At 36.2% G+C, this 19,123-nt stretch overlaps 1 protein-coding gene across 4 annotated transcripts in view; it reads left to right on the plus strand.

Moving 5' to 3' along the window:
- Positions 1-14,843, plus strand: part of SLC41A2 (solute carrier family 41 member 2) — a 152,803-nt gene extending 137,960 nt beyond the window's left edge. For all 4 annotated transcript variants that reach the window (XM_033220819.1, XM_033220816.1, XM_033220817.1 and 1 more), the window contains one exon: positions 12,130-14,843. In XM_033220819.1, the coding sequence (XP_033076710.1) occupies positions 12,130-12,315 (186 nt within the window). In that variant the 3' untranslated portion in view covers positions 12,316-14,843. The remainder of the gene's footprint in view (positions 1-12,129) is intronic.
- Positions 14,844-19,123: the final 4,280 nt, after the last annotated feature.

Consider the following 19,123-nt stretch of genomic DNA (forward strand, 5'->3'; position numbering starts at 1 on the left):
CTGACTTTTTTTTTTTTTTTTGGTAGAGACAGGGTCTCATCATGTTGCTAAGGCTGTTCTCAAACTACTGGCTTCAAGCAATTCTCTGGCCTTGGCCTCCCAAAGCACTAGGATTACAGGGATGACCCACCATGCCTGGCCTAGGTTTGGTTTACCGATGCTCATACCAGTCTCATAGAGGTGTGTTGATAGGAATGGAGGAAGGTATTTGAAAGCATTATTAGACCTTGCCAGGGTGGGAGGACAGAAAGCCAGTGTGGAGGGAAGGGAGCTGCCACTGGCTTTAGGTTTGCTATAGCAGATTTGGTCCAGAGAGTCAGGAGGCCTGATATTACTGAGAAGTTAGGAAACTTAACACAACTACTACAGCATCACAATATTCCCAGACTTTGAGGCTGTTAACTGGCTGAATCTGGGTCAACCCTTGTGAAAACTTATACCTACTAAAGACTCCACAGCATTGTATTCTTACAGGAGGAAAAAAAGGGTTGGGAAGCGGGGGATTCTACTGAATTCATACCTCCAAAGTCTTACATGAGTGCAACATGGTGTAACCTAATCTCTAGCTGGAACCCTACTAGTAAGGAAGTCTGAGAATTATAGCTGTAGGCGTTTCTCTCCTCGTAAGATAAGAAAGACCATAAAAGGAGTGAGAATGGATGCTGAGTGGCAATAGTCAATATCTAGCACAGTACTCATTCTTCACAGTTTATTTGTATCTTCTCTTTTTATCTTAAGATTATCCAACAGTTACTGGTCTTATTTGCCTTTTCAGAGGATCAACTTTGACTTTGTCTTCACTATCATGTTTGTTTTCTATTAATGTTTGTACTTACCTTTAGTATTTTTTCATTCTACCTTAGGTTTATTTTTCTTTTTCTAACTTCTAGATATGCATGCATAACTCATTTATTTTCAGTCTTTCTTTTCTAATATAACCATTTAGGTGCTGCATTTCCAGCATTCTATAATTTTTGATACATAAGATTTAATTATTGATTAGCTCTACATATTTAATAATTTGCATTATGATTTCCCTTTGACACATGATTTATTTCAAAGTATACTTTAAAATGTCCAAAAATATGGGATTTTTTTGGTATCTGTTACTGATTTCTGCCTGCACTGCAATTAGGGAGTGTGGCCTTTGTGACAGTAATCCTTTGGGATTTTATTGAAAATATTCTTATTGCCTAGTAGGTGGACAGTTTTTATAAATATTACCTATGTGTTTGAAAAAAAAGTATATTTTCTAAATGTTGGCTACAGTATTCTATATACATCCATTAGATCAAATTTGTTAATTGTGTATTTGAAATGATCTGTTTTTTTTTTCCAGATTTTATACAGTTGATTAATTTCTCATCTCCCACCAAGATGGTGACTTTCTCTTTAAATTTTATTTATTTTTTTTGAGATGGAGTCTCACCCTGTCGCCCAGGCTAGAGTGCAATGGCGCGATCTTGGCTTACTGCAACCTCCACCCCCTGGGTTCAAACAGTTCTCCTGCCTCAGCCCGAGTAGCTGGGATTACAGGCGCTTGCCACCACGCCCAGCTAATTTTTGTATTTTTAGTAGAGATGGGGTTTCACCATGTTGGTCAGGCTGGTCTCAAACTCCCGACCTCATGATCCACCCACCTCAGCCTCCCAAAGTGTTGGGATTACAGGCATGAGCCACCGCGTCCGGCTGTCCTCTGTTTTTTCTTTTCTTTCCTTCTGGATCTCCAAATAGATGTGCTTGAGAATTACTATCCTACATGTTTATGCTACCCTCCACATTTACGACATCTGTTTTCATATTTCCCCACTCTATATCTTTGTGCTACTTTCCATTCCTCTAGATTCATCTTTCATTACGTATATATTGAAGTGTGTCTAATGTGCTATTAATCTCACCTATTTATTGAGGTAAATTTCAGAGGATGAAACTTTTATTTCTAAAAGTTCTGGTTAGTTTTCTAACTAATTTGTTCATTTCTTCTTTTTCTTTGAAAATATGATACATACTTATATTCTGTGCCAGTTTTCCATTGTCTAAAATCTTTCAGGTTCTGATTCTGCTTTCTATAATTTTTGCTATTAGTATCTTGTTTCATTTCATATCTATGTCATATGACTGTTTATACCAAGATCTTGCTCTTTTAGAACACTGATGCTTTTTATTTTTAAATTGACAAATAAGGGTTGTATATATTTATAATATACAACATGCTGTTTTGATATATGTATTCATTGTGGAATGGCTAAATCAAGCTAATTAACATATCCATTCCTCACAAAATTATTATTTTGTGATGAGAACATTTAAAATCTACTCTTTTAACAATTTTCAAGTGTAGTCATGTGCTGTGTATCAAGGTTTTGGTCAACAACAGACCACATATATGATCACATCCTATGATTATAATGGAGCTGAAAAATTCCTATCACCTAGTGATGTCGTGGCTCTACCGTCCTAGTGTGTTACTAGTTGTGCTGTACCTAGTGTGTACGCTAGTTATCTAGTGTGTCCTACTTACACTGGCATAAACAAACCCGCTGCACTGCCAATCATATAGAAGTCTAGCACATTTCATTATGTATAGTACATAATACTTGATAATGATAGTAAACAACTGTTACTGGTTTGGGTACTTACTACTATATTCAAAAAAAGTTTAAAAGTAAAAACTCAAAAAGAGAAAAAAGGAGAGAGAGGCAAGGAAAAAATAAAAATAAATAGGAAAAAACCTATAGAATAACGATATAAAGAAGGAAAATATTTTTGTACAGCTGTACAATGTTTCTATGTTTTGTCATTACAAAAGTGTTTAAAAAGTAAAAAACAATTAAAAAGTTTATAAAGTAAAAAAGGAACTGTCAGCTAAGTTTAATGATTAGCAAAAAGATTTTTTATATATTTAGTGTAGCCTAAGTGTACCGTATTTATAAAGTCTACATTAGTGTACAGTAATGTCCCAGGCCTTCACATTCACTTACTACTCATTCACTGACTCACCCAGAGCAACTTCCAGTCCTGCAGTCTTCATTCATGGTAAGTGCCCTACATGGTGTACCATTTTTTTTTTATCTTTTGTACTGTATTTTTACTGCAACTTTTCTGTGTTTAGGTATACAAATACTTCGGGTTCCATTACAGTTGCCTACAGTATTCATTACAGTCACATACATGCTATACAGTTTGTAGCCTAGGAACAGTAGGCTGTACCACATAGCCTAGGTGTGTGGTAGGCCATACCATCTAGGTTTGTGTACATACACTCTCTGATGTTTGCACGGTAATGAAATTGCCTAACGATGCATTTCTCAGAATGTATCCCCATTATTAAGCAAAGCATAATTGTATAGGGGAAGATGTGCATAGGTTATATACAAATACTACAACATTTTATGAAAAGGACTTGAGTATCCTTGGATTTTGGTATCCATGTGGGAGGGGTGTCCTGCAACCAATCCTCCCATGTGGATACCAAGGGACAACTGTCCTCAATTTGGGATTGTTAGACCACATAGGTAGTCAGATCCTGGCCCAAATCCATGTAGTGGTCACCTGTGGTTATAAATTCTTAGGGGAGACTTTTTTCCCACCATGTTAGTACCACAGTCAGATAAGTTTCTTTCCTGCTCCTTCTGCAGGGGCTGGTTTATTTCTTATTCAGAGGTGCAGCTTTTTATTTTACATGAAAATCTTCCAGTAGACTCTCTACCTGAGACAGGCCTTGCTTTTGTTTCCTGTCTGCTGTGCCCTGTGCCACCATCAAAACCAGCGGAGGATGCCTCCATGTCCCCTGCAGAGGCAGAGGGCACAAACGGCCAGGGCAGCTGCCTGCTCAGGATCCTCATAGTCTTACCCCAAAGGGAAAGGCATGCTATTTCCCTTTGTTTTGGGCCTCTGAGGATTCCTTTCCTTCATGCCAGCTCAGTGATGCATTTTAAAGGATAGTTTTTGTATTTTATTGAACGTTTTACTTTGTTTTCTGTTGGTAGGTCATTTGGGGTATTTTGTTTATAATGCTGCTAAAAATGAAAGTTTCATCTGGGTCTTTTTTGTGTTCTTGTTTTTTGGGTTGTGTTTCTATTTTTGGTTTTTTGTATCTACAAGTAGAAACACTTCCTTCTCCTTTTCGGCTGCCCCCCATCAGTGCCCAACAGGGGTAATGTGGTATGGGGGAAGTAGTGTGGGCTTTGGAATCAAACAGACCTGGATTTGACTCTACCACTTGCTAGCTGTGTTACCGGGCAACCACTTCACCACTCTGCCTCTAAATTTTCCCTTCTGAAAATACAGATAATAATACCCACTATAGTACCCAGGAGGAAAAAGGTAATCAAACATTAGTTTTCTTTTCAACAACACCATTTATTTCCCACCTTCCCCCACCAAAATAGTTCAAGCCAAAGAAAAGATGCTTATATCTGAATATAAGAAGTAGACTGAATTCCTGTTGATTGATAATCCTAAATTATTCTTAGCAGACATTTAAATATTAGATTTTAATGAGTAGGGTTTCCAGCCTGGAAACCTGGATTAGGGAAGCATATTTTTGTAGGGGACCTGAATTCAACCTTTGTAAAGTTAGGGGTTAGGAAGAACTGTAGTAATTTGCTACTTCTCAGGTTTATTTGTATCATATTTCTAAGCATTCCTCTCCCAAAGAAATCATCTTTCTTCACACCATACACAAGGTGGTTATTGGCAGTTGAGGCATTAAGGGGATGCTAACACAAGGGAATGTTGATTCTAGCTCAAAGAAGGAGCTGGCTGAAGGAATCAATATCGTCCAAAGCAAATATATATTTTTGTACTTTATATATTTATTTAAATTCCAAGAAATACATTTAGAACATGCATAATTAGCTGAGGTTACAGAGTTGCCTTTTCAAAAGGCATATTTACCTAGAGAGGTTATGCATATTTCACAAAGAACAAACAGACGATGTAAAAGCACAGTCTACCCTTGGTGAGTTCAATGTGCTTTCCCAAGGAAAAGCATGCATTCCTTAAATTATCATTTAGTTTTAAAACAAAAAATGTTGCATTTAAGAAGTGTCTGCCACTTATTGTCATTTTAATAATTTATTACACACAGAGTTCCAAAGAAACTGATATCTTTTGTTAACTTGCAAAAAACGCATAAATTTAAACTTTGTCATCACAATACCTTTAAAAATAAATTGCACAGGAAGAGAACTTTACTCGTATAAATAAATGTGCAAAAGCAGAGAGGGAATATCACAAAGGTGAGTAGAGCAATTTCTGCGTAGTTCGCAATGAAATTTCTTACCTCTGTAATTTAGAGCTAGAACAGACTATGAAGACATAAATTTATTCGTTTTAAAGAATGAGGGATCAGAGAAGTGATAAATCATATAACTGATTAGTGTTAGAAACCAGACTTCTATTCCAACAATCTTTTAAATAAAGTCCATGAATTCTGAGACAGTGTAATAATTGATGTATCAGTGATGATGGCGCTAATATTTACTGAGTACTTACTCTAAACCAAGCATTTGCTTAGCCCTTTACATATATTATCTTGTTTAATTTTGGCAATCAGCCCATCCGGTAGATAATGATAACCCCATTTTACAGATGAGGAAATTTTCACTTGTTGACAGTAACAGTTATTCAGTGATAGAGCTTCTTCAATAGCAAACATTTGTTTCATTTATCATGTGTAAGTATTTTGCTGGAAACCAAGGGATCAAACAGAAAGAAGACATGGTTTTCTTCTTTTGGGGATTGATACATTAGATCCCTACAACCTAACATGTAAGATGTATCTGTAAGATGAGTATGTTAAATGAGCAGGATTTTTTTGTTTGTTTGTTTTTGTTTCTTTTTTGAGACACAATCTTGCTCCGTCACCCAGGCTGGAGTGCAGTGGTGAGATCTCAGCTCACTGCAAGCTCTGCCTCCTGGACTCAAGGGATCCTTCCACCTCAACCTCAGTAGCTGGGTCTACAGGGGGCTAATAGGGTATCACTTTGTTGCCCAAGCTAGTCTCAAACTCCTAGGCTCAAGTGATCCACCTGCCTTGGCCTCCCAGTGTGCTGGAATTACAGGCATGAGCCACCATGCCTGACCGAGTAGCTTTCTTATGTTTTGACCACAGCACTTGTAAGAAATATGTTTATTCTGAAACATATACATACATAGATAAATATGTGTAAATTCATAGCTAAAACAAAAGTTTTATGAAATACCCTTACAGTGCTACTTTTTTACACATGCTACTTTCTATTCTAGTTCATTCTATTCTATTTCAATTTTTTTAAAAGCCAGTTGTGACTGGGTGCTGAGGCTCAAGACTGTAATCCCAGCACTTTGGGAGGCCGACGTAGGCAGATCACCTGAGTTCAGGAGTTCGAGACCAGCCTGGCCAACATGGTGAAACCCCATCTCTACGAAAAATACAAAAATTAGCCAGGCTTGGTGGTGCATGCCTGTAGTCCTAGCTACTCAGGAGGCTGAGGCAGGAGAATCACTTGAACCTGGGAAACAGAGGTTGCAGTGAATTGAGATTATGCCACTACACTCCAGCCTGGACTATAGAACGCGACTCTATCTCAAAAAAACAAAACAAAAAACCCGTTTGTATTTATATGGATATATACATATATATTTAAATTGTGTGTGTGTGTAAAACTCTAACTACTAATAGTCCTCCAGAGTTCCTTTAGCTATTTATTTTGTTATTTATCCCCATATTTTGTTTGGATTGCTAATTTTGCTTTATTAACTTAAGAAATTATCTATTGACGTCCAGTTGTGGTAGACAAAGATTTTGCTACCTTGCCCTGTGCCTTATTTCCCCACCTTCCATCCTCCTAGTGTAGTAATGCTCAAACTTTTTTTAATAAATGGTTTTATTACTATGACTTATAAATGTCATTTCTCACGGAGCCATGTAGTGTATTCTATTTTCTTTCTCTTTATCTCTTTTTAATTTTCTTTTGGAGATAATTACCATATTTTTCCACTTGCATAGTTTTCTACATTTCTGAATTTTTTATGTTATTTTTTTTTTCTTTTTTGAGACAGAGGCTTGCTCTGTCGCCCAGGCTGGAGTGCAGTGGCATGATCTCGGCTCACTGTAACCTCCACCTCCTGGGTTCAAGTGATTCTCCTGCCTCAGCCTCCTAAGTAGCTGGGATTACAGGCATGTGCCACCATACCTGGCTAATTTTTGTATTTTTAGTACAGATGGGGTGTCACTGTGTTGGCCAGGCTGGTCTCAAACTCCTGACCTCAGGTTATCCATCTGCCTTGGCCTCCCAAAGTGCTGGGATTACAGGCGTGAGCCACCATGCCTGGCCTGAATTTTTTAATTTCTTAATTTTTTTTTGCAAGTGCTCCATCAACAGCTATCACATGCCTAAATTAGTGTTTTGCCCCTCAAAAGTTTATTATATCAGATAATTTGCCCACTTGCCTTTATCATGGAGACCTAGTATCCAGAGCAGTCCACTCTCCTGCTCTGGCTTTGGTGCCCTGGGCCACTGCACAGCTGTCAACCTGGAACCTTCTCTCACTGCTCTCTTATGTTGCCTCTTCCATTTTCTGAATTCCATTTTTCTCTCGATTCAAGTCCTCATTTTGCTTCAACACATTTTCTAGAAAGTTCCAAAGAGAACATGGGAGAAATATTTTCTGAGTACATGCAAGTCTTAAAAGGCCTTTCATTTACTCTCAACACTTGATTGATAAATTGGGCACAGATGTATAGATTGGAAATGTTTCCCTCTCAGGATTTTGAAGATGTTACTCCTTGTCTCCCAGTGTTGCTGTTGAAAAAAATCAGATTCTTATTTCTTCATAACCTGCTTTTAAAAATCATAGCAAATCTTTTTTAAGTTCTTCCAATGTGCCAAACACTGTTCTAACCATTCTGCATTATTTAACATTCACATCACATCTCTGTCTTGAACGGGGAGGAGACTGAGACACGGAGAGGTTAAGTAACATGGAAGTAGGGGTGGGCTGTTGACTGGATGCTTTACCATTAATGGACATGGGGACTGGCCATTTAACTGGGGGCCTCCAAATGTGAGCATCTACTCTCCTCTCTTCCTGCCTGTTCTCAGAACAAAATATGAATCTGGAGGAATACTCTGGTTAGGTATGCAGACTCTCAGTTACTCCCAATTCTCAGCTAGTACCTCATAGTTTCTAGTGTCTTTGAGTCCTGAGTCTCTAACACTCAGTTTCTCCAGAAAACATCCTTCTATTTTCCTACATGGAGAGGACAGTTTGGAGAAATGGTGAATGTGGAGCTAGCTCTACACACAGACATTTAAGTAATCTTTTGGCCTCAGCCTTGCTTTCAGCCTCAGCACCAACTGGTACTTCCAAGTCCAAACCTTTCGTGGATTCTACAGGACATACTGACTTCTTTTCTGATGTGTCCCTCTCAGTAGATATTCTAAGTTGTAGCTCATGTGGCCCTGGTCAGTGAGTTATACCATTAACCCAACTGTTTATATTTTTTTAAATTATGAAATATAAACATACAGGACGTAATAGGAAATAAGATAACCATGTATTTACCATTCAGCTTTATCAATGATCTGAAGCAAATATTTCAAAATAAATAAAAATGCATCATATATATGGTTGGTAACTCTCGTGTATCCCTTCTTGAGCTCATTTCATCCCTCCCTAATAGTTATCAGCCTTCTAAATTGGCATCTATTCTTGCCATTATACTATTTATTATACTGTTGCTACAAATGTATCTATAAAAAACATAGTTTTATACTTATAAACTTTATTAAAATGATATGCATAGTCTTCCACTTTTTTCATTCAACTTGTGCTTTTGAGATATATTCGTGTTGATTTATATAGTTCATTTTTCATTTATTTTAGCTTCTACATAGTGTTTAGTTGTGTGACTTAACAGTGAATTTAGCCATTCTGTGTCAATAGATACAATTTTTTGCTCTTAAAACAGACATGTAGTGAATATTCTTGCACATCTCTTAGTATGCTTTTATAAGAATTTCTCTGTATGGTTTCCATAAGTATACCAAGATACTGGTCTTCTCAGTCCTTGGGGTAGCAACAGGGAGACCTAGAGTCAGCAAAGCCCCTGAGCTAGTATCCTTTGACCATGAACAATTTTATTTTTCCCCAGTGGCACAGAAAAAAACAGAAAAATCATTATTTCTATATAGGAATGCTGAATTAAGGAGATGCACATCTTCAAATTTAATAGATATTACCAAATTGTTCTCCAAAGTAGTTGTACCAGTTTATGTTCTCATCAATGTAAAGTTCTTTTTTACTAAAACAAGGTACTGTAGTGATGGTTAAGAACATTGGCTTTAGTGTTGGACTCGGTGAGTTTGAACCAGACTCCACCTGTAAGCTGTGTGATCATGGGCAGGTTTCTTGGACTTTGCCTTAGTTTTTTTGTTTGTTTGTTTTAAGAAGGTTGGTTTTATTTTCTGGCAGAATCTTTTAAAATATAAAACAGATAAAACACATTTCAACCCTGCAATCTGCCAGCAAGTTTTTTATATGTCAGAGGATTAGTGGAACATATGTGCTCTGTGACAACTACACAGCCACTTAACCTCTCCGACTCAATTTCTCCAAATGAACATTAGGAATAGTAGGCCTACCTACTTCCTGAGAATGTGGCAAGGAATAAAACATCAACTAAATAGGCAATAAAATGGGTTGAGTTGTGTTCCAATAAAACTTTATTTACAAAACAGGTGGCAGATTGAATTTGGCCCATGGGCTGTAGTTTGCCAACCTTAGTCTAGAAAAATCATTCAGGGCAGATATTATACAAGAAATTACTAAATGATGTACGTATCATATAAATTTGTGTATATAAGTATATATTTAACACATTGTTAATATGTAAACATGTAATATAATATAGAATATAAATTTATTCATTTATTTTTCTTGCTAATCCCAGAGAAATTAGCTACCCTCATTCTTTTAAAAACGATTGTTTCCTCCTGTATATATTACTTATTCAACCAACAAAGGTAGTTATTAAACCTCCATATACTTCAGTAATTTTGAGTTTACTACATAACTTGTTCCATTTATAGATAGCCAATTTTTTTTAAGTTCTGCTTTTGGTCTTTTTTTCTTTAACCTAACACTCTACTCTCTGAAGCAACATATTAGAAACCTAGCGTCTCCTGACATAACGTTTGTCTCAGGTTCACCTCTCCCACCCTCCCACCCTCTGTGCCCGGGACAAACTATTCTTATTCTCATAGGAATCTCCTATATGACACTGTCTTCAGCTGATTTGCATTCCATCAATCAGATGTTGTCTACTTTTTAGGTTAGTCACTTTGCTAGGTACTGAAGATGCAGATGTGAACCAGTTTCTCTGAAAGTAGGGCATCCAAAACAGTCTAGATGTGGCCTGGCTCACTGGGGGTCCCATGGGATGACTCTCTGTCTCTCAGTCTGTGCATTTTGCTTTCAGTGATGGAACTTGACATCATGCTGCCTTTTTGCCTTTCCTTTCATCCCCCTAAACCAAGGCTCTTATTAGTTCAAAGTTTGGCAAATATTAGGCCCCATATTTTCCTCAAATGAGAATAGCTAGGCTCAGAGTAGTAAGAAACTTACCCAAAGGCAGAACTGAGAATCAAATCCAGATTTTATAACTTCCAAGTCCAGGATTCTTTCTAATATTTCATGCTTCCTCCATACCCCAAACAGATTGTCCTGGTAAAACTTTATATGATTCCAAAACAGTCTCTACCGGTGAAACACTAATGAAGAACTGACCACATGCAAAAGACAATAGGGCTTAAAGTACAACCTCTCTCTGACAGATGTCCAAAGGCATGTAAAGTTCATGCATTTGCAATAGGTACATGTCTTCCTACGTTTGGACAAGCCACTCTCCTTCCTGGTAAAGGTGTTAGAGCTAAAATGATAGCATGCAGCAGTTTAGGTCCCCAGGCAAATAAATGCCTCACCCCCATGGCCTACTTGCCAGGTTAGTGAAAGGTGTGTTGGCCTAGACCCTAGACCCTAGACCTGGGGTGGGCTTCCTCCTGCACATACTAGGTGTTCCCAATACCTGAGGGGCCACAAATAGTAATAAGAATAATACTGTTAAAATAGACTAATAACAGACATTTATTGAAAGTTTATTGTGTGCCAGGCACTGAATTATTTAGTATATTATTTAATCCTCACAACATTCTTATGAGGTAGGTACCATTTTAATGTTCATTTGGATAAACAGAGTCAGAAAGGTTGAGTAACTTGCCTACAGTCAGCTAGCAGACAATAGAGAAGGGCCGTAAAGAAGTGCTTTTAACCACTGTGCTATACTTGCCAACTTGTCCAAAACCAGTGAACATTATCCTTTCTAGTCCCAGATTTCTTTCACTGCTTCAGGGATTTGAAAATTAGAAAGTCTCCCTACTCTAGGTGGATCAAAGAAAAAATCATTTATCTGGTCCCCAAATTCAAAGCATCACAAAAGTCTTTATATTCCTGATATTCTAGAAAATATTTATATATAACACCTTCATGTTTGAATAGTCTTTTAAACTATTTCCATTTTATGGATATATCTATGTCTGTATCTATAACTACATAGATGAGCCATTTCTAAATGCATTTACCTTCTAGTTATTGGTCTTACTACTGAACTGAAATTTTTCTTGACAAGTCACAAATGGCCTTGTAGTTAGTAAATGAATGGTCAGTTTTCCATCTTTATTTTATGTGATATACCTGCAGCAGGAGACTGTTAAATAATTCCTTATTTTAATTTTTATTTCCTTCTTCATAATGTCGTCCTTTTTTACAGGTTTATCACATAGAAAAAGTCTTTTGGAAACAGTACAATGCTATTAAAATATCAAAATTATTACGGCTATTAGGCTAGAATGAGATCTATATGAAAAGTTGAAGAAAAATTTTAGTACCTGTAAACATACATGCTGTTTTTTCTCTTGTGAAATGGAGATATTCTTGTCAACTAAGTACTTCTTCTTTTTAAGCATGGTTCTTGACTTAGACATATGCGGTTCCTTCCAGAAGTCAGTGGTTTAGGCTTGTGGCCATGTTTCATGGGCTAGGAATGTCCAGGCAGCAGGAGTAATCTCTGGTATTCTTTTCTAGGTATTTACCTTGTTGTGGATTGCTGACTGGATGGTCCATCACTTCTGGAGGAAAGGAAAGGACCCGGATAGTTTCTCCATCCCCTACCTAACAGCATTGGGTGATCTGCTCGGGACAGCTCTGTTAGCCTTAAGTTTTCATTTTCTTTGGCTTATTGGAGATCGAGATGGAGATGTTGGAGACTAATAAATTCTACAAACTGCTCTCAAGTTACCAAGGAAGAAAATACACGATAACCACTTATAGCTCTTTTTCAAAACTCTTAAATCAGTGGTTTGACTTTTGCCAGGGTACTCTTCAGTTGGCCCTGATTCAATTAAATGGCCTTAATTTTTTTTTAAGGAATTTGCGTCAAAACCAGAATGAAGAGTATTTGTGCTGCTTTTCATAGAATAAATAATTTGACATAGACATAGATATAAGCTCCAGCTCTGAAATTAATTAGGAAAGAATATAGGATGTTTATAGTGAATAATTTTAAAACCACAAACATAGCAGAAATGTACTTTAATTTGTAATGCAGGATTAGAAGAAGCAGAGCTCTAGTTTAGCCTTTCTTGTCTCACAGATGTGCTGTATCCCAGGCATGCTATAAAACGAAGGGTGCCCAACCAGGCTTTGAGTCGTAGTAACATTGCCCACCTCTATGCTGAGGATAAATTTACCAATTGCTCATATTTAAACTGACCTAAATATGTTTTGCTGAGCATAAGATAAACTCACTTTTACCTCCATCTAAAATTACCCTGTGCTGATGCCAATTCAATTTCATTTCTGCAAGTTCTTGTCAGGCTAACTTGTAAACATCTAGTGATCTTGAGAGATTGTTAATGAGAGCAGTGGGTTATTTTTTGATCGTTGATTTGTTGGAAAAATGTTGATGTGTTTTAAAAAATGTAATCTTCAAAAGCAGAAGATAACCTGAGATGCATTTGTAGAGACAAGACAGTATGAGAAATTTTGTGTGTGTGTATGTGTGTGTGTGTGAGAGAGAGAGACTTTTGATGAAGAACTAAATCTTGGATTGCTGATAGCAAAGGTCATAGTGCTATTGGAATATCAGCAATATAGTTATTCTTAAACACATTTTATTGACATGTTTTTGTCATTTGGTCCAAAAATTTTGCTACTGACCAGAATTTACTATTTGTTACCTGTATTCTTTTCTTTTTTGAGACAGAGTCTTGCTCTGTCACCTAGGCTGGAATGCAGTGGTGTGATCTTGGCTCACTGCAACCTCCGCCTCCTGGGTTCAAGTGATTCTCCTGCCTCAGCCTCCTGAGAGCTGGGATTACAGGAATGTGCCACCACGCCCAGCTAATTTGTTACCTACACTGTAATTAATATTTTAAAAAGTGGTACTATTTAATATAATCAAGATAGGAGATTTAAAATGAGCAAGTGATTCATTTGCTCTTTTAAAGAAGCCTGTGACTTACCCTTTTAAAAAAGAAGTTGGTGGGTTACCTCAATTATTGTTCATGCTTAAACTATCCATTTGTACAGGGTTATTTCTATATGGGACCCTATCATATATACTATATTTCTCAAATATTTTTTCTAAAACTCTGGCCTATATTCTAAACACTTGACCAACATCTTAGTTATTGAATAGGTAACCATTTTTAAAGCACGTGTAGTTCATTTTTTAAAATTCAATCTCAAGACCGTTAGATATTTAATAATTTAAGCTGATAAGGTTATCAAAATGCACATTAACTTTGATCATCATGATTTAAGTTGTAACTTTGTGTTATACAAATATTAGGTTGTTTATAAATATATTGGGAAAAGTATTCTTGTTAAGCTCTTTTAAATGAGGGTACTGTGGTTTAGAGTTATATATTTTTGCTTATTTTTAACTTTATTCCATTCTGCCTTATAATGAAACTTTTAAGGCAGAGAACTGAACTAATTATAGAATTTCTCCTTTGGAGAGTTATAATGTCACATAGTGAACATTCTTATAAAAGAAAGAATAAGTTTAAGTTGATGAATATTTAACTGCAAAGATTTTTTACTTAAAAAAAAATCCATGAATAATATCTTTGATTTTATTGTAAAGCATTTGCAAATTATTTACATTTCGGCTGTATGATTCATAAACATTTACGTTTCCCAATGATTTCTAGTTTGATTTTTTAAAAATATACAGGGCAAGCTACATTTGAAAAGCATTAAATTCCAGTACACATTCCAGCACACAATATCATTTAATACTCACAGTAGTACCTGTGAAATATGTCAGATGGATGTTCCTATGTCTGTTTTACAGCAGAGGAAACTGACATTCAGAGAACTTGGATTTCTAAGATTGTACCACTGCAAAATGACCAAATTGTGAACCTAACATCCAGGTTTTCATAATGCCAGTACTCCTTCTATGACACGTTTATGACCCTCCAAATACACCAAGACTACCTAACTACTTCACCGAGAGGAAGCCAACCGGAAAAACAGAATTTTAAAAAGTACAATAGAGTATTACTACATCTTTTCAATTTCAGACAAAGAAATCTCCAATTATTATGTCCTGATGGTGAGTATTGCCAGCTCGAAATTATTCATATTCCTAAGACAAGGAAAATATAGGTAAATGAAAATATTGAAATAAAGAACAATGCCTTAATTTGTAAAATCTATCATTGCTACCACCCTGCCCAGGTCTGGCCATTTGCCATAAATGCTGTTAAATAAATATAATGACTGATAGAGTTCTGTCTCCTTTCTCTTTTGCTACCCAACCTTGGTTAGAGCAACCAAATGTCTAAAAGGCATGTAATAGAAGAAAAAAAAAATTAGTCACCAATTCACTGATTATAAAAGGGATGTATATTCCTTTAAATTATGACTGACCTTTTGAAAGCCTTCACATAAGTAAGCAACAGATAAAATGACTCATTTACCCACAACAATCTAGTATTAGTCTTAAGTAGTGTTAATTCACTGTCTTTTTATACAACATAAAAACTTCTGCTTTCCAAACTTCCTTTTCACTAATTTATCAGCCACTTTATTTATACACAGATAACACTTTTAAAAACATTTTTCTTTCTTGCCCATTTTTTTTCTTTCGAAAATCAAGTTTCTTAGAACCTCATAAAATGGAAACTTATGGTAATATATCTTTTGGGAGATATCCAAAAATTCCACACCATAAACTATCAATGATGTAGCCAAATAAAGGCCATTCAAAAAAATCTTTCAGTAATTGGGCTTCCTTGCCTTATATCTATGGTATAGTGTACCCATTTATAATGGGGTTCTGCCATCTTCCAATTGTTTTAAACTCAAATAAGAATAAACTTTAAGAAATAATTACCCAGTCTTGTTATGCTTGCTTCTTGATGAACTAGAGAACATCAAGCCAGTGTGGAAATCTCCCAGAGGAGACTGGGGTAATTTATGTATACATAGGATACCTCCAATGCATTGCTTTACTACTTTTTGATCATCAAATACTCTCCTCATTTCCCCACTCCTCTCATTATCCAGCTTACATTGCTTGGTTCATCAATCCATACATCTGCAACTGCCTCTCTCATGCTGGCAGGACAGAACACAAACTCTGGATAAAGACAGCTCTCTATGTTTTGCCTGTACCTGAGTGCTCAATATGGCTCATGAAAAACACACAACTCCTCCAACATGTTTAAATTTATAACCTCAGATATCAAGTTAACCCTCAACTACCCAGCAACCTACTCTATTTCTCTAATGACTTTACTTTCTGAGACAGGTCTTTGTCCCCAGCACTTTACTGAAACCAAACTTGTTGTCAACCTAGATAGTAAACAGAGATAAGGTTTCTAAAAGAAAATGATATTCAAGAATAGGCATTGCAATGTGAATACACGTGCCACAGTGTTCTCATTGCATATGAACTACCTGCATATTCAGGGAGGTAAAGGAAGGAGGATGTTTTTAAAGGAGGATTAGGAATTATTTTGAGATAATTATCCTTGGCTACAAGGATCGATAGCAAGCATGATGCCAGTCTGAGGTTGAACAGGCATTTGCTGGGCAGATACTCTCACAGAAGTATTTTTTGTGTGTAAGGTTGCAATGGCCTTTGTACAACGTTGTGGTTTTTGCAGTCTTTTGTGATGGTTTTTGTTATTGGGCATTTATGCATGATAAACCTTTCTTCACGGCCTTCTCTGGCTCTATTTGTCAGAGTTTTATTAACACAAGTGACTCCATTATGTTTCTGACAAGTTTCACATTTCCGCCTTTTGATCAAGATATTTCTCCAAAAGCATCACTGACCAACCATCCTGTATTCAGGTGTTGATATCCCCTGGTGCCAGGACGGGCCTGTCCTGGGTTGCTGATCTGGTCCTATGTTAGAGGAAGTGAATGGTGGCTAGGAGTCAGTGTCAAAACCCTATTATCCACATTTGAGCAACAAGGGAGGTTTGCAGGGAGTGGATCTCAGGCTAAGTCTATCTGGAGTCCGTTATTAAGTTCAATTTTTTCTGTTCCATAGTCGTTTGCTGTTATCTCAAGGTGCTGGGCCAGCATTGTTCTGTTAGGAGTTCTACTTATGCAAAAATTTAACAAGTAATAGTGCAAACTTTAAAAAGGAAATAATAGTAATATGAAAATCCCAGTTTGCATAATGGTTTTGAGCTGTGAATCTAGGCTTAAAGGCAACCAATTGAATGAAGCAAATGACCATAGGGAATTAGGTATAAGACCTGTTGTAACCATGTGGCTATGTTTTTATTTTGCTTATATGGGTTTCAACTTTCCCAGAGGGATTTATCCAGGTATAACATGTAATATTTGCAATAGCACAGACATTTTCTTATTTAGCCAATAAATAATATAGAGCTATTCATCATCTAGTATCCCATGACTGGGTTGAATTAAAGCAAAAGGTGAGCACTAATTGTATTAAGGATGTTGCCAAAGTCACCCAATAAGTGGGCTAAGGAATCTTTTAGATTAGTTTCTGTCTAGTTACTGGCAGAAGCTACTGATTAAGAAATTTAAATTACACCATTATCCTGCCAAATGAAAAAGGTAGCAGTAAGGGAGGTCAGGGTCTTGTTATGATATAGAGTCTTGTGCCAATGTCTTGGGAAAAGCTGTCTACAGCATGAAAATGTCAACTTCTTATCCTGTTTGCAGTCTGAACATCTCTGGTTATGGCATTAGGCAGTTTGGTGAACTTTTTGTATGGCCCATACATCAGGCACAAGACTTGTTCCTTAAAATGTATCATTTCAGCTTATAGAGATTTAGGAACAGAGCAGTTCCTGTTCTTAGTAATTCCATGGAAGAAAGTTGGATTAGAGGAATATAAAAGAATTCAGGATCTAGTCTACTCTATAGGTAAATAAGAACCTGAAAACAATGCACAGAGCTACAATCTAATAGCAGATGTATTATAGCTTTTTCTTTATAAACATAACTTTTTCTGCCTATGTTGATCACACAGGAACCTCAAATTTAAAAACCTCTTGAGGAAGCCAAACTAAGGAAGACTTTAGATGTTACCTACAGTCCTAAGGCTCCTGAGCCTGCCAGGAAGTGAGTTTTTATTCACTGTAAGGCTGAGAACCCTTGAAGTCAGGCATTCTGTGCACATTCTCCAATCTATATCAGTCAAAACCTTGGTAATATAACCAGTGTTTTCATTGTATACAGTTATAGAAAGCAGATTTTTACTGAATTTATGCAAATAACCATGAATTGTTCCCACATTTTGGAGGCATCAAGTAGGTAGAAAAGCAAATGCTTCCATCTTTGTTCACACAAGTATACTTTACCAAATTTCTGTAAACTATGGATAACTTAAGAAAGAAAAAGTTCCTTAAATCTGTAAACTATGGATAACTTAAGAAAAAAAAGTTCCTTAAAAAAATCCTTAAATAAAACATTGAAGAACCAATAATGTTTCAAATAAACATAAAAACATCTTCATCAGTTACTTAATCTTATGTAATTAATTTTTGTCTTGCTTGATCTTGATTATCGGTTTTATGAACCCATCAGTTTCTTCATTTGAGTTTTGAAAATTTTTAATGTAGTCCATTGATCTTACAGTTATTAGAAATCTGTATTTAAGAGTACTTGTTAGAGTATTTTTCATGAAACTAATTGCAAATGCTTTTGGAGAAAAATCAAAACAATAATTGTGAATGACAGAGACTTACAATAGCCATGGTTAAAAATCTGACTTTGGTTCATTATAATCAGCAATTGACAAGGAAATTTGGTTATTTTGTGGCATATAATATAATAACCAGAATTATGGCCAAGAAGATATTAGATTTCTAAGAGTTTTATACATTTTGGGGCCATTCATATCAATAACATGCCCATTAATGTAACTGAAAGAAAACCTAGCATCACTTATCATTTGACAATAATTCCCATACAATTTACTAAGCAAGCTTAGTCACTTAATGTCTCTACAAGATGAAAGATACATCCTTTGAGGCTCTCCAGCGGCCCACATGGAAAATCCTGAAGTTAATTCTAAGTCAAAAAGATTTAATTTAGAATGTTGATCCTGGAGAAGCCTGCCAAAGATGTCAAGAGTTCAAAATACTTGATCAAAACAGGATCGCAGGTCACTGGGAAATAATAGCCAGTCATTTAACCAGAGTGATAATCCAAAGACTTCAAAAGCAACACAAGAAGTTTCATAAATGTAAAAAAAAAAAAAAGGCAACTTTTTCAAAGCTCAGTTTTTCTACATAATAATAAAAATGAAGACAAGAGGAAATTATCTTGATAAAATATAAAATATTTGCTTTTTAGGCCAGTTACCAAAAAGATAAAGAAAAACCTCCTCCAGTGTAACTGCTTCTCCTTATGGGAAGCCTATTTAGATAATCTGGAAGTCAAACCTCATGAAAGGGTACTTGAACTTAATCAGGCACAGGAAGAGTGTGCCCAAGGTTATGAATGTATACCATATTATAGAGAAATGTAAACAAGAAAACCAGTACCTTGAGCAGGGGAATATGTGTGTCTTAGT

The sequence above is a fragment of the Trachypithecus francoisi genome, unplaced genomic scaffold (assembly GCF_009764315.1).
Source record: "Trachypithecus francoisi isolate TF-2019V2 unplaced genomic scaffold, Tfra_2.0 Lachesis_group11, whole genome shotgun sequence".
Lineage (NCBI taxonomy): Eukaryota > Metazoa > Chordata > Mammalia > Primates > Cercopithecidae > Trachypithecus > Trachypithecus francoisi.